This window comes from Telopea speciosissima, chromosome 10 (assembly GCF_018873765.1).
Source record: "Telopea speciosissima isolate NSW1024214 ecotype Mountain lineage chromosome 10, Tspe_v1, whole genome shotgun sequence".
In the NCBI taxonomy this organism is placed as follows: Eukaryota; Viridiplantae; Streptophyta; class Magnoliopsida; order Proteales; family Proteaceae; genus Telopea; species Telopea speciosissima.
The window spans coordinates 41,611,627-41,625,160 of NC_057925.1; the positions used below are offsets into that span (position 1 = coordinate 41,611,627).

General features: G+C 37.8%; 2 protein-coding genes and 1 long non-coding RNA gene across 4 annotated transcripts in view; 2 read left to right on the forward strand and 1 right to left on the reverse strand.

Annotated features, from left to right (window-relative positions):
• The first annotated feature begins 4,730 nt into the window (after nucleotides 1-4,730).
• Nucleotides 4,731-8,018, forward strand: LOC122644225 (2-alkenal reductase (NADP(+)-dependent)-like). Its single transcript, XM_043837844.1, has 5 exons — nucleotides 4,731-5,017; nucleotides 5,782-5,959; nucleotides 6,932-7,098; nucleotides 7,256-7,338; nucleotides 7,552-8,018. The coding sequence occupies exons 1-5, from the start codon at nucleotides 4,784-4,786 to the stop codon at nucleotides 7,928-7,930; spliced, it is 1,041 nt and encodes a 346-aa protein (XP_043693779.1). The 5' UTR covers nucleotides 4,731-4,783; the 3' UTR covers nucleotides 7,931-8,018.
• LOC122644223 (2-alkenal reductase (NADP(+)-dependent)-like) overlaps nucleotides 4,736-13,534 on the forward strand; it is a 31,247-nt gene continuing 22,448 nt past the window's right edge. Inside the window, exon 1 of one of the 2 annotated variants that reach the window (XM_043837843.1) lies at nucleotides 4,736-4,785. The gene's annotated coding sequence lies outside the window, so the exon portion shown is untranslated. Of the gene's footprint in view, nucleotides 4,786-11,912; nucleotides 11,935-13,534 lie in introns of those variants that run through there. The other variant, XM_043837842.1, reaches the window with a different exon arrangement.
• Nucleotides 7,233-7,633, reverse strand: LOC122644227. The gene is made up of 2 exons (XR_006330255.1): nucleotides 7,497-7,633; nucleotides 7,233-7,387 (listed from the first exon to the last, which is right to left on the reverse strand). It is a non-coding gene; the product is annotated as an uncharacterized LOC122644227 (long non-coding RNA).

Here is a 13,534-nt window from a genome sequence, read left to right on the forward strand (position 1 = left end):
GTGTACTACACTACTACTAATATACTATGCCACTATGGTTTAATTCATGAAAGTGTAACTAATATCCATTAGTGTATATGAAAGTATGAAAAATTGAAAATATAGATTAACCTATCAAATAATTGAAAGCAATAGTAAAAATCAAATGATAGGCTAACCTGTTTACTGAAGCTTGATAGCAATAGTCTTTCTTTAGTGTATGTGATTTGGAGCAAAGCATCTAAGCTATTAAATGGTTTAAAAAAAAAAAATTTTAATCTAACTTTTATATGTACAAATATCGACCGATATGCCAACATATCGTGGTATGGCGTCCATGGCGACGCCATGGCGTCGCCATGGAGGCCATATCGAACGATATATTGACATCCACCATGGCGTAGCTCGATATGCCCCCTCTCCCAACGCCAGGACGCCATGGCGACGCCATGACAACTATGCTCTCAAGGACTCCAAGAGAAAGAGAGAAAAATGTGTGAGGCGGGAGGTGAGAGGGACCATGTGAGACTGAGAGGAGAGAAAGAACGGGGTGTCTTGGAGAAAGAGAGGGTTATTGAAGAGTGATATGTTTGAAAGACAAAAGGAAAGTGGATAAATTATATCGTAAAGGGTATTATTGTTAAAGAGTACTCTTTGAAGCAATTGAAGGAGGAAAAAAAAGACGTCAAAGTGGTAGGCAAAATAAGTTGGTGTAATAAAAAGATTATGCACTATTTTGAGTCTCTAACACAATACCAACTTGGATTCCTAATGTTCTAGAGTGGAAGTGCATAGCCATTCAACCAACTAAGAGAAACCCCATTTAACTAATGTGCAATTAATTAAATGGAAGTCATGAATGGTAAAGAGGCTTTTATTCTTCTAGTGAATCAATCAAGTAAGAGCAATATATGTAGAATGACAATCATGAATAGTAAAGGAGATTTTATATGCTAAAAAGCAATTTCTTCCATTGATATAATATGATTCGAACTGAATTTTGGCATCCTATAAAAACATATCCTACCAGTATTTGATAGACATTTACTTCTACTATAATATCATAATATCCTATTTAAGATACACAAAGGACAGATTGTAGTTGCTTCAACATGAGATAGTAGGTCAAGGGTTAGTGATTATCTTAAGCCTGGAAAATTTGGTGTTACATTTATAACTATTTCAGCAATCTCCTGGGGAAAAAAATATCTCAAACCAATGCAAGAGTGAAGAACTGATGATTCTTTGTATGACTGAGTTGGACATAAAACTCATAAGCATGACTGAGTGGTACGTGGAACTCATTAGCACAAAATCAGAGATTGAAGAAGATTAACCACCAAAAACAGAGAGAGAAATTTAATAAAAAAATAATGGAAGAGAAAAGGAACTAAATATCTTGATTAGTTAGAATAAGCAAAGAACATGTCCTTGTAAAAGAAGAATTCACTTGTCATGGGAATTCGAAAGAAACAATAATACAAACTTAAAAGGTATGAGCCCCAAGCCAATTCAAGTGTTCCAACTATTATTGAGATTTCATTAACCACCAACCATTCAACCACTGCCACGGAAAAAGATGAACCAAACGGGCAAATGGGAGAAAACATATGCTCTGTTGAGTACCCAAAAAAACAAAAGTACAAACCAATAACGATAAAAGCACAAAATCAGATACAACAATCATAATATCAAAGAAAGAAAAATGTGAGAGAGGTAAAATTCAAAATCAGATACATGAATCATAAGATCACAGAAAGGGAGGGAAAATAGAAGGGGAAGCCATGTTTGAGATGTTCTTGCTTTCAATTGGCTTTGGTAATGAAAGGACCACATCCCTGAGTACTGCTTCTGGGATTCTGTTTGTTCGTTTACACAAACAGCTTTGAGGTTAGAATGACCAACGATTTGATTCATTCCTAAGAATCAGGCTAGTATTCTCACGCGATTTGTGGCTATATTACCTCGCACCCCCAATATCACATAACAACAGATTGGACAAATCGAGACAAAAGGTATCATGAATTAACTTGTATATCAAAATTTGACCATCCCCAGCCCATGGTGTTTTCTGCCCCAAAGAAGAACAATGCCGTTTGAGGGAAGGGTGAGAGGGGGAGAGGTTACCAGTGTTTCGATAGATTTCGAGAGAAGATTGTAGCCTTGTAGATTAATGGTGCTAGGGTTTTCAAGATGTGGGTGGCGGCGTTTGTCGATTCAAGCAGGAGAGCCTTCTCTGCCCCGTCAATGGAGTCCTTAAGCCTTTGCAATAGGAGAAAGAGACCTTCTGTTTACCCCTTGAATCGGAGAGGGTGACCATGGCCAGGGTTTTAATGAAGTGGGCAGTGATGTCTGTCGATTCAAGCAGGAGGGTCTTCTCTGCCTCGTCGATGGAGTCTTTGGCCCTCATAAATCGAAGAGAGACCTTCTCTGTTTATCACTTGAATCGGAGAGGCAATTAATCCTGATTTTGTGGGGGAATGCGTCTGTTAGCGTGCAGGAAAGACAGTCATCTTTTTGTTTTTGGGAGGAATGTCAGGGTCATTTTAGATATTTAAAAAATTTGACAAACGTAGATTAGTAAGGAAATATTATGATGTCCATTCATGGCCTTATGACTCTTGTATTTGTGTTCATCCAACAAAGGAAAATTTTCTCTTCCTAATCTTATATTTATTCAAATTTTTATTCAAAGTTTCTTTCTTGATACCCTAAAAAGCTGCTAAGTTTGAATCTCTAAATTAAATTTTAAATCCCTAAATTACCTTTGCTCCCTCTCATACCACAACCCCTCAAGCGGCACTCTTCTCTTGTAGCCAAGAATTTCTCTCGGGAGATTTGTAATCGGTTGTTACCGATTAACCGGTGAAGCGATCGAATGATTCTTAGAGCCTCGAGTATATTGGGATCCGGTACCAATCGACTAACCAGTGGAGCCATCATATGTCCTTTAAATTTGATTTTTAATCTGATTTTGACATTAATTTTTTCCATATGATTTGAATATGTTCTAAGTCAAAACCACTCAAAATAGGATTTGTTAACCCTAATAGTTGTCTACCATAAAGTCCTAAGTCAAGTATACCAATATAGATTAGTTAAGACTTTTGATCATGATGTCCTAAGTGCCCATGGTGTGAGAATCACTTTACATAGGATTTTACATGATATACAAATTACACATAGAAGATCACAAGTCTAGAGATGTCTTTGGATATGGTCCTTGATGAGTATAACTTTTTTTTTTGGAGCAGGAGGTATTCGGCCTTTGACCGACTAAATCCTCTGGCCTTTGGCTTGATGAGTATAACTTCTAAAGCATGCCAAACTTTCTTAAAAGGACTCTAATCAGATGATGTAAAGGATCTATCATTCTAAGAGGGTGTAATCGAAAGTCGAGCCAGGTAAGAAGATACCTTTTAAAGACTGATTTTTATCCTCTCAAGTGCGGTGCGCACTTCACTTGAGAATCCAACCATCCATCAAACACTGCCCATGATAAAAAAGATGCCATTGCCCATGTTTTTACAGTTGGATTCTCAAGTGTGGTGCATTGGACAGTGTACCGAACTTGAGAGGATAAAAATCCTTTGAAGACAAAGGACAATAAAAAAAATCCTCATGGCTAGTCCTAGCGAATGGTAAAGCCAATATTGTTGAAACAATATCTTGAAAAAAAAAAAGGGAGTTTAGTAAAGGAATATTCCAAGAACAACAAATTAAAATATAGGATACTTTAGAGATGAGGAAGGATGATTGTCCTCCATTGGTCCTATGTTATGCATCCGCTTTACATTTCACAGTTATCTGGTATGCTGGAATTTGGGGCTCGTGGAAGTTGCCTCATTGTTCCTCTACGGCATGGGGTGTGTTGGAAGATGTCCGATGCACCTCAGAACTCGACACTTGGCCGAGGTCAGATGGCGAGATGGATGTGCACCACTGAACTAGAAATACTTCTGTCAAATGCATGTGCACTAGTGGGCTGCAATAGGGTCGAGTTGGGTTGGGCTTTATAAAATCCTAGCCCAACCCTAAGTCCCCTTAGCTGGGCCCAAGCCCGATCCGACCTTGACTCAGGGCCTGAAAATTCAATTCTAACCCACCCCCAGGGTTGAGTTGGGTCGGGATTTATATCAATATATATTTTATAGTATAACTTAAAATAGCAAGGTCGGGTTGGGCTGGATCAGGCTTAGCCTGAGACCTCAACCTTGGCCCAACCCGACCCAAACTTAGGGTCAGAAATTTTCAGCCTTGACCCACCCTTAGGGCCAAATATCTCAACCCAGGTCCTGTTCGGGCTTAAGACAGGCTAGGGTGGGTTCATGCCGACAGGGCCAAACTTGCACCCTTAGGCACCACGCTTAAATGCATGCATCCATCCATGCCATCCGACTTGATCTGTATCGAACTCATCCTTCAGAGGGTCCAAATCGTCAGCTTTCAGCTCAGCAAGAGGCGGGGTGAGCAGTGAGGACTGAGGAGATCGTAACCATCGATAGTGCTTCTTGCTCGTCGTGCCTCGTGACCCATGCTGTACTAAACCAATGTGAAGCACGACCCTTGTGGTTTGAAATAACTTTTTGAACTTTTTCCTGCATGAAAGAAGTCAGTGGCCTTAAGTCTCTGACATATGGCGTAACCTCGTTCATAACTCTCTGACTTCAGAACCTACAAGTATACTCTCACACCCTCAACACATTTCATGAAATTTAGGGTTTCTAAGCAAATTTTTGCAGAGCGAGAGAGAGAGTGAGAGAGAGAAAAGTCTTCTTTGATTTTGTATAGAGAGAAATCAGAAATGGCGAAGGGAGAAGAGGTTAGTAACAAACAGGTTCTGCTGAAAGATTATGTTGTTGGGTTTCCGAAAGAAACGGATATGGTTCTCAACACTGGAACCATAAGCTTGAAGGCTCCCGAGGGATCAGAAGCGATTGTAGTGAAGAATCTCTACTTATCTTGCGATCCATACATGAGATCCCGTATGAGGAAGCCCGATAGGCCCAGCTATGTTCCTCCTTTCACGCCTGGCTCTGTAAGATTCAGAATTTTCTGTTTTTTTAATGTATTGAGCCTTTGAATACTGTTTGTGGAATTTTTGAGTTTTGAGTTCTGCTAATATAAAATAATGTAATGGACTCTGTTATTTGTTTATTAATTTATTGGGGCGAGGGGGAGGGGGGAGGGGGGGGAAGGGTGTGGGTTTCTGATCCAATCCTCCAGGGATAAAAACCACAGAAAAATTAATTCTTTGGGATAAACAGCTCTTCTGAATGTGGGTAAAACTTCTCTACCTGGTAACTGTAATTTCATACTGTAGAACACTTTACTGAGTGGAGTCAACTCAGCCATGATTCAAGTCAATGGAATCATCAATGGAATCGGATTTCATGGATCTGGATTTCTATTCAGCCGGAATTGACCGGAATTCACCTGAACCCTAAAAATCCAGTTCGAATAGGAAGCAGTCAGAGTTGGAATTGAGATCAGTCAATTCCGATATGATTTGGTTGGAATTGGCGATCCGATTCTGATTCCTCAAATTGTGAACTCAGTTGAATTTAAGATGTGGAATAAATTAAGTGGTGAACTTGTTCTTTATAGGATCTGAGGAAAAGGGGTTGTATAGAAACTTTAAATGACAAATCTGAGGTTTCAAAGGGTTGGACAATTTACGATTATTGTTAAAGCTCATAACAATGTAAAATCTAAGGATTAGTTGTTGAAACTAGGCCATTTTTGTTTATTGGGAACAATGTTTGAGCTTGCGTTTGTGAATTTCTTGTTGAAAATATGCAGGCAGTAATTGGGTATGGTGTGGCTAAAGTGGTGGATTCTAATAATCCAAAGTTCAAGGAAGGTGACTTGTTGTGGGGGATGACTGGATGGGAAGAGTATAGCCTGATTACAATGCCGGACACCCTGTTTAAAATTGAACATACCGATGTACCGCTTTCCTACTATACTGGAATACTTGGTAAGTCGTTTTGTTTCAATTCATGAAGCATACATGCTTGTAGGTGTTAACTAAGACAGACCTGTTAGGATCATTGTTGATTTGTTTTTCCCCTTTATAATGTTATGAAACTATAAGAATACTCCTCATGCTTAGAATTTTATGAGAGCCCTGGAGCAGGGCTTCCTCCTTGCATTTCTGTAGCTCTATTTTGCTGGGCTCATGGGGCTTGGGACATTGGTACCAACTATCCAATAGATTCTTTGGACTGTGAGAAAATAATTAGAAAGTGCTTTATGAGAGTCCTTTGTCCAATCTTTCAAACCAATTGCTATTGTGCCTTTTGTGAGACAGAGGCAATGAATATATTTTTTTCCTGTATTTAAATCTTCAGTTTGAAAGCTTTATTTGTGTTGTCTTGTTGGGCCCCAGTTGATGAGCAGACAGCTTTCTGGGTTTGTAGGTTAATTATATAGCCTATGCAAAGTGTTATTATTAATGTATTGGATGAGCTTGATATATTAAAATGCATGACCCAAGACTGGACAAAGATGATGACATTTTGGTATGAATTGAACTAGTTGACCCAATAGATGATAATCTTTTTTTCGGATTTGATGTAGTCTGAATTGAGTCTGCGAATAGAAACGAGTAAATTCCACCAGTTATAGTTTTGGTGAAAAGGAAGGCTGCTTTTTCCTCGTTTATTAGTTTTTTCTTTAACTTGTGTCTCCAGACCATGGATTCTGGTGTGTTTTCTGCAGTGTCTTCTTATCATGGAGCCTATCCTCCCAACAATATGGAAAGCCGTTCATTATTACATTATCAATTGCGATTTCATAGTACTTGTACCTGTAGGTGCTTATGTACTTTGATGATGGGACTATGAATCTGGGGTTTTTATATTTTCACTGGTGGCGTGCACATCCACCTATCTTTTTGCTTCACTTATTAAACTCAAGTCATCTTAACGGTACATTTGTTGCTTCCTAGGGATGCCTGGGATGACTGCTTATGCTGGTTTTCATGAGGTGTGCTCTCCTAAGAAAGGAGAAACTGTGTTCATATCAGCTGCATCCGGTGCAGTTGGCCAACTTGTTGGACAGTTTGCTAAGTTAATGGGTTGTTACGTGGTTGGAAGTGCAGGAAGCAAAGAAAAGGTGAGTCTTCATCACAGTCACTTCTTTCTGTGAACATGTTAAACCCAAGAATTTGGGTAGCTAGATATGATGAGGACAATCACTAATTTATTTGAAAAAAATGAAAAAAAGTGAGGATTATTGTTGACTAATGATTTCTTTTGGGCTGAAAATTAAGGTTGATCTGTTGAAGAACAAGTTTGGATTTGATGAGGCTTTCAATTATAAAGAAGAGGATGACTTGGATGCTGCTTTAAGAAGGTCAGTATTAGTTTAACTTTATAAAAGAAATCTCAATATCATATCAAAGCTGTAGTCAACTGAATAATATGAATGTTAGTTTTCTCTTTGAGATTGCAGGCATGCATTAATCTTTTGACTTTATTTACTTGTCTATATTTGGGCCATGTTCTTAAAACTTCTTCTCTACCTTGTTTGAAAGTTTGTAATTAAAATTTTCTATCTTCTACCCAGGTACTTTCCTGAAGGCATAGACATTTACTTTGAAAATGTTGGTGGGAAGATGCTTGATGCAGTCCTTCTCAACATGAAAGTTAATGGCCGCATTGCTGTGTGTGGGATGATTTCCCAGTACAACCTCGAAAAGCCAGAGGGTGTGCAAAATATGTTCTGCCTTATTTCTAAGCAGGTTCGCATGGAAGGGTTCTTGGTTTTCAGTTACTATCACAAATACTCCGAGTTTCTTGAATTCATTATACCATTTATCAAAGAAGGGAAGATAGTTTATGTAGAAGATACTGCCGAAGGCCTTGATAAAGCACCTGGAGCTCTTATTGGACTCTTCAGTGGCCGCAATGTTGGAAAACAGGTTGTTGTTGTTGCTCGTGAATGATTGCTGCATTTTGTAATTCCATCTTTCCCTGTTGTGTCGTATCGAGGACTTTGGTATACATGGTTTCAATTTCCCATTAGAAAGTTTTAAGGGCTCTTTTAGTTTTTTGTTTTTTGATGAAGAAGGGCTCTTTTAGTTGATTAGTAAGGGAATATTATGATGTCCGTTCATTGCCTTATTACTCCTGTATTTGTGTTCATCCAACAAAGGAAAAATTTCTCTTCCTAATCTTATATTTACTCATATTTTTATTCAAAGTTTCTTTCTTGATACCCAAAAAAGCTGCTAATTTTGAATCTCTAAATTAAATTTTAAATCCCTAAATTACCTTTGCACCCTCTCATACCACAACCCCTCAAGCGGCACTCTTCTCTCGTAGCCAAGAATTTCTCTCGGGAGATTTGCAATCGGTTGTTACCGGTTAGCAGGTGAAGCAATTGGATGATTCTTAGAGCCTCGAGTATATTGAGCCTCCAGTATATTGGGATCCGGTACCAATCGACTAACTAGTGGAACCATCATATGCCCTTTAAATATGATTTTTAATCTGATTTTAACATTAATTTTTTCCATATGATTTGAATATGTTCTAAGTCAAAACCACTCAAAATAGGTTTTGTTAACCCTAATGGTTGTCTACCATAAAGTCCTAAGTCAAGTATACCAATATTGATTAGTTAGGACTTTTGATCATGATGTTGTAAGTGCCCATGGTGTGAGAATCATTTTACATAGGATTTTACATGATATACAAATTACACACAGAAAATCTTAAGTCTAGAGATGTCTTCGGATATGGTCCTTGATGAGTATAATTTTTTTTTTTTGAAACATGAGATATCCGGCCTTTGACTGACTAAATCCTCTGGCCTTTGGCTTGATGAGTTTAACTTTTGAAGCTTTTGACCCGCTATTAGAGTGAAACATTTCCAACAAGCTTAGTCTTACACTCTTACACAAGGCACATGGTCACCATTGAATTATCACTTATTGTCTTAGATGGAAGGCCAATATCCTTGACCAACCATAGAGCCATTGCCAAACAAACCATAATAGGGATAGATATACCAATAAGATCATACATCTTTTATAAACACAGTTAGTTATCATTAAAAGCCAAACAAATAATTTCTCCACAGCTTCAAGGTTATAGACTAAGGTGTTAGCCACCCAGTCTATTCGGCCATAGGCCAGTCTTCTTCTATTTTGACTATTCTGACACACTTATTAGTCCTATATACTATCATGCATATTAAATAAATGTAAAACTAAACCTAGTCTAAGTTAAGTTAGAAAGCAGGTAAAGCATGTGAAGGTATCCATAGTAACTATGTAATGCATAGACTACCATACAAGCATGTACAACTATGTTAGACATGATATAATACATATTCAAAGAAAACGAGTAGAACTAACTCTTGTAAATAGATATAATATAATACTAAACAACAATGTGAATACCTCACCAGAAGTTCAAAAATGCTGAAACTATCTCCCTCAAGAGTCTTCAAGAAAGATTCTATGTTGAGAGCCCTTGTTGGTCTTTTGAAGCATCTCAGGGTCTATAACACTTATTTGTGATGTGTGTGGTCCAAGGGCACTGACTGAGCATCCATTGGACTCCAATATGAAAAGATTCGTTGGTGGTTATTTCCCTAAACTAAAGTACCGTTTGATAACGTTACGTGTGTTTCTGTGTCGTTTTTGCCCAAAAACGTATTTTGGTGTTTTTGTTTGCAAAATAACGTTTCTGGGATGCAAAATAGTGTTTGATAAATCTGTTACAAGAATATATCCAGAACACTTTTGTAATGTAAAGGTGTTTGATAAAACATGTTTCTCGAACAGTTTTGTAATATTTACTATAAATTACATAAATGCCATTAATGCTATAATCCATATAAAGTCAATGATGTTAAGACATTAAAAATTATTATCTTATTAAAAAAATTTAATTATTAATAAAATTCATATAAAATGTATATTAAAAACCGAGAGGGGTTGAAATTGCTGGATATTGGTGGAGAAAGTTAAGTAAGCTCAGTAACTTACATCTGGAACAAACCACCATCTGATACTATTTTCTCATATATGATACCACCAGGAAAAGGGAAAGGCAAAGACCTCCATTCAGAATCTCGGAGAATTATGAAGTAAATGAGCAAGAGTCATTCTATTATAAAGCCAATAGTTATTAAACAACTCATCTCACTACAGAAAACTACGAACAACAATGTCTACTTTATCAAACTTCCTTGTTGCTTTCTGTCTGCAAACACTGATTTCACAAGATTTCAAGACAAATGCAGCCGGAGGAGCAGAAGGAAGACAATGAGCTAAGATGGGCAAGAAAAGCCCTAAAATCAAAAAGGAAGGAATCCATACCTTGGGTGGATTTCTTCAAGCTACAACGCAAAGGCCCAACAGGGAAAAGAACTCAGAAGGGTTACCTGAGAATTAACACTTCACATTAGATTTCAAATCAACATACAAACCGAAAGAGCAAGATAGAGAGGTGAGACACAGAGAGAGAGAGAGAGAGATGAGATAGATGGAGCTCAGAGATGGGGTTTTTTATTTCTCCCAAACCAGGGTTCATATTAGGGGTGTCAATTTTGGACCGGAATCGTCCCGCTAGGAACCGGAACCATTGGTTCGGATCTGATCTGGTCCCAGGAACCGTTAAGGAACCGGAAGAAATGACCAGGACTAGATTATCATCTAATAAAACCTGACGAATAATGTCATACAAAAAAAAAAAAAAAAAAAAAAAAAACAACTTTAGAAGCTGTGTTTTTGGTATTATCTCCTTTCATACCTAACAACTGCAATGTATAGATTATTATTTCAATAAAAATCTTTATTCATGAACCACCAAATTGGTGACGACAGATGGCGAATTATTATAATAGTTTGCTATTTCTAAACTCTCTCTCTCTCTTTCTCTGCATAAACAAAGTCTAAATATAAGGAATTATGTGAAAGTTGTAGACATCAAAATTAGTTCAAGTCTAACATATCTATTCGTATGAGATGATAATATATACATTGACACATTGGAACGTCTACGGTTTTTCTAGAGCAACTCCTATTGCCCTTGTTTTGGGCTCTACATTATAATAATGTTTGGACCCGCTTAGGAACCAGAACCGGACCACCCATTATTTAATGGTCCTGGATCTCAGATTTGGAACTGGTGAGCTTAATGGTCCGGATTTGGCCTTGACTTCGTAGAGCCAAAACCGCTAGAGAACCGAACTGATAGCCCAGAACTGGACCAATTGACACCCCTAGTTCAGATAGGCTCCAAACTCCAGTCGAGTGGAGGACCTGGGGTGATGTTATGGTCCTCCAAATTTCACCTAAAAGTAAGTCATCTTGTTGCTGAGATCTAGGGTTTAAATCATAGCAGCAGGTTTCTTTTTAGAGAAAACCAGTCTGCTCCACCATGAGAGAGAGAGAGAGAGAGAGAGAGAGAGAGAGAGAGAGAGAGAGAGAGAGAGAAATTTACCTGGACGGTGGAGGGACAACAACAGTGATCGTCGAGCTTGAGGATTTGACAATGAGAGCTTGATGTGAGAAGTTGAACAGAGGTTACGGTGGTTACCTGAGTGCGCCAAAAGGGATAATAGAAGCAAGAGAGAGATGATTGAGAGAGAGATGATTGAGAGAGAGAGTTGCAGGTTTCTGCTTTAGGTTGAGAGAGAGATGAGCGAGAGATCGAGATAGCGTTAGCGTATTGCGGTCAATATCGGGTAACAGTTTTTTATAAAAGCCACAAAATGGTAAAAACAAGAACAAAATTGTTATTACAAAAAAGTTATTTTGGCCATAAATTGTTATAAAATTTGATTTTTGTTATAAAAAATACTTGAAACGAAACGGTTTTTCTTTGCCATTTGTGTTCCTAGTAGACAAATAGCATAGAAACACTAGAAATAATGTTATCAAATGGTGCCTAACTTTGTATATTAACTCATAAAGGAGAGAGAGAGAGAGCGAGAGTGCCTTATTGACCAAGAGGCCTCCCAGGCTAGTTGAATCCACCGTGGAATCGCAAACTCAGAGGTAATTTGAGTATTTTTCTATTTCCTGGGCTTTTCCTAGTATTTTTGGATTTTATATGGTTTTAGAATTTTCTTTGGTTTTTTTCTCACTTTTTCCAGAATTTTGAACTTCAAAACTTTATTTTATTTTTAGTATATATAGAAATTTATGTGGGTGCAGCGCCGCAAGTAAGGGCTTGGCGGCGCTTGTAGGTGGCCTTACCACATGGCAGCCCAGAAACCCGAAATGGAATATTTTACCCGTAAATTTTAGGCAGCTATATCTTTCAATCCGTTAGTCCTCCAATTTTCACGAGCCATATATTGTTGGAAAGTTTCTTTTTTAGTACTATCCAACAACGTGGATATTAGATGCAAATTTCTCTAGGAACAAATTCAAAACTATGATTAAAGTAAGGTCAAAATGACAAAACACACATATTTTAGAAGTTTTGGTTAGTTTAGAAAAGATTAAGGCACACGAATCATATCAGGGGTAAATCAATCATTTCCCATCATGTGATCTTTGAGAACTGCGTCAGACTCAATTCTTTATTGTCTCAAAATCTTCCAAGATGACAAAATTCAGTGTTATAGGAATCTTAATATGATCATAGCCTTAATGAAATTGCTACGTCAATTATCTAGTTATTTAGTTATGGATAAGTTATATCCAGTACCGTGTCGTGGGGTAGTGGGAGTAGTTAAGCAATGAGTATGGAGGTGTGGGAAAGAGTTGTAAAGGGAATGAGAATTGAACTAATAGTTGTGTAATGGCTGATTCTTCAGTTTATTTAATAGCAGTATGAAAAGGAATGAAGGAGACATTTGAAATCCCTAAATTATTTCTTAAGAGATGAGGTAGGCTTCCTCACTTAAGCGAAGACGTCTGGCTTCATCTATAAAGCCAAACTTTTCCCTATTCTCTCTCCTCCTTTTATGTACGTATCATCTGGTATCAAAGCCCAGGCATGACACCACCAATGAATTCTTTACAATTTATCTTTTGAAAAACGGGATCATGGCCTCCTCAATTAAGTCAATAGAAGACCACCAACTGAAGCAACATGGGAGGACTAGATGCCAAGGCGACTCAATTTCCAACGCTTAGTCTTGAGGACGAAACCAATTTTAGGAGGATGGATTAATATGATCATAGCCTTAACTGAAATTGTTATGTCAAATATCTAGTTATCTAGTTATGGATAAGATATATCCGGTATTGTGTTATGGGGGTAATGGGGGAGTAGTTAAGCAATGAGTATGGAGGTGTGGGAAAACGTTGTAATGGGACTGAGAAGTGAACTAGTAGTTGTGTGACGGCTGATTCCTCAGCCTATTTAATAGCAATATGGAAATGAATGTAGGAGACTTTTGAAATCCTTAAATTATCTCTTAAGTGATGAGATAGGCTTTCTCACTTTACCCAAGACGTCCCCTATCTGTAAAGCCAAATTTTTTTCTTATTTTTCTATCCTATCTTTTCTGTCTCCACTCTTATTTTATCTTTTGGGAGAAAGAATGTTACCTGGTCGTGTGTGGTGCCTGGCCCCTGCAC

Excerpts from the sequence above, each read along its gene's own strand:
- LOC122644225 (XM_043837844.1), top strand. The coding sequence starts at position 4,784 with ATGGCGAAGGGAGAAGAGGTTAGTAACAAACAGGTTCTGCTGAAAGAT. Across the intron at positions 7,099-7,255 it reads GTGCAGGAAGCAAAGAAAAG|GTTGATCTGTTGAAGAACAA; the intron begins GTGAGTCTTCAT and ends CTGAAAATTAAG. Across the intron at positions 7,339-7,551 it reads TTGGATGCTGCTTTAAGAAG|GTACTTTCCTGAAGGCATAG; the intron begins GTCAGTATTAGT and ends TCTTCTACCCAG.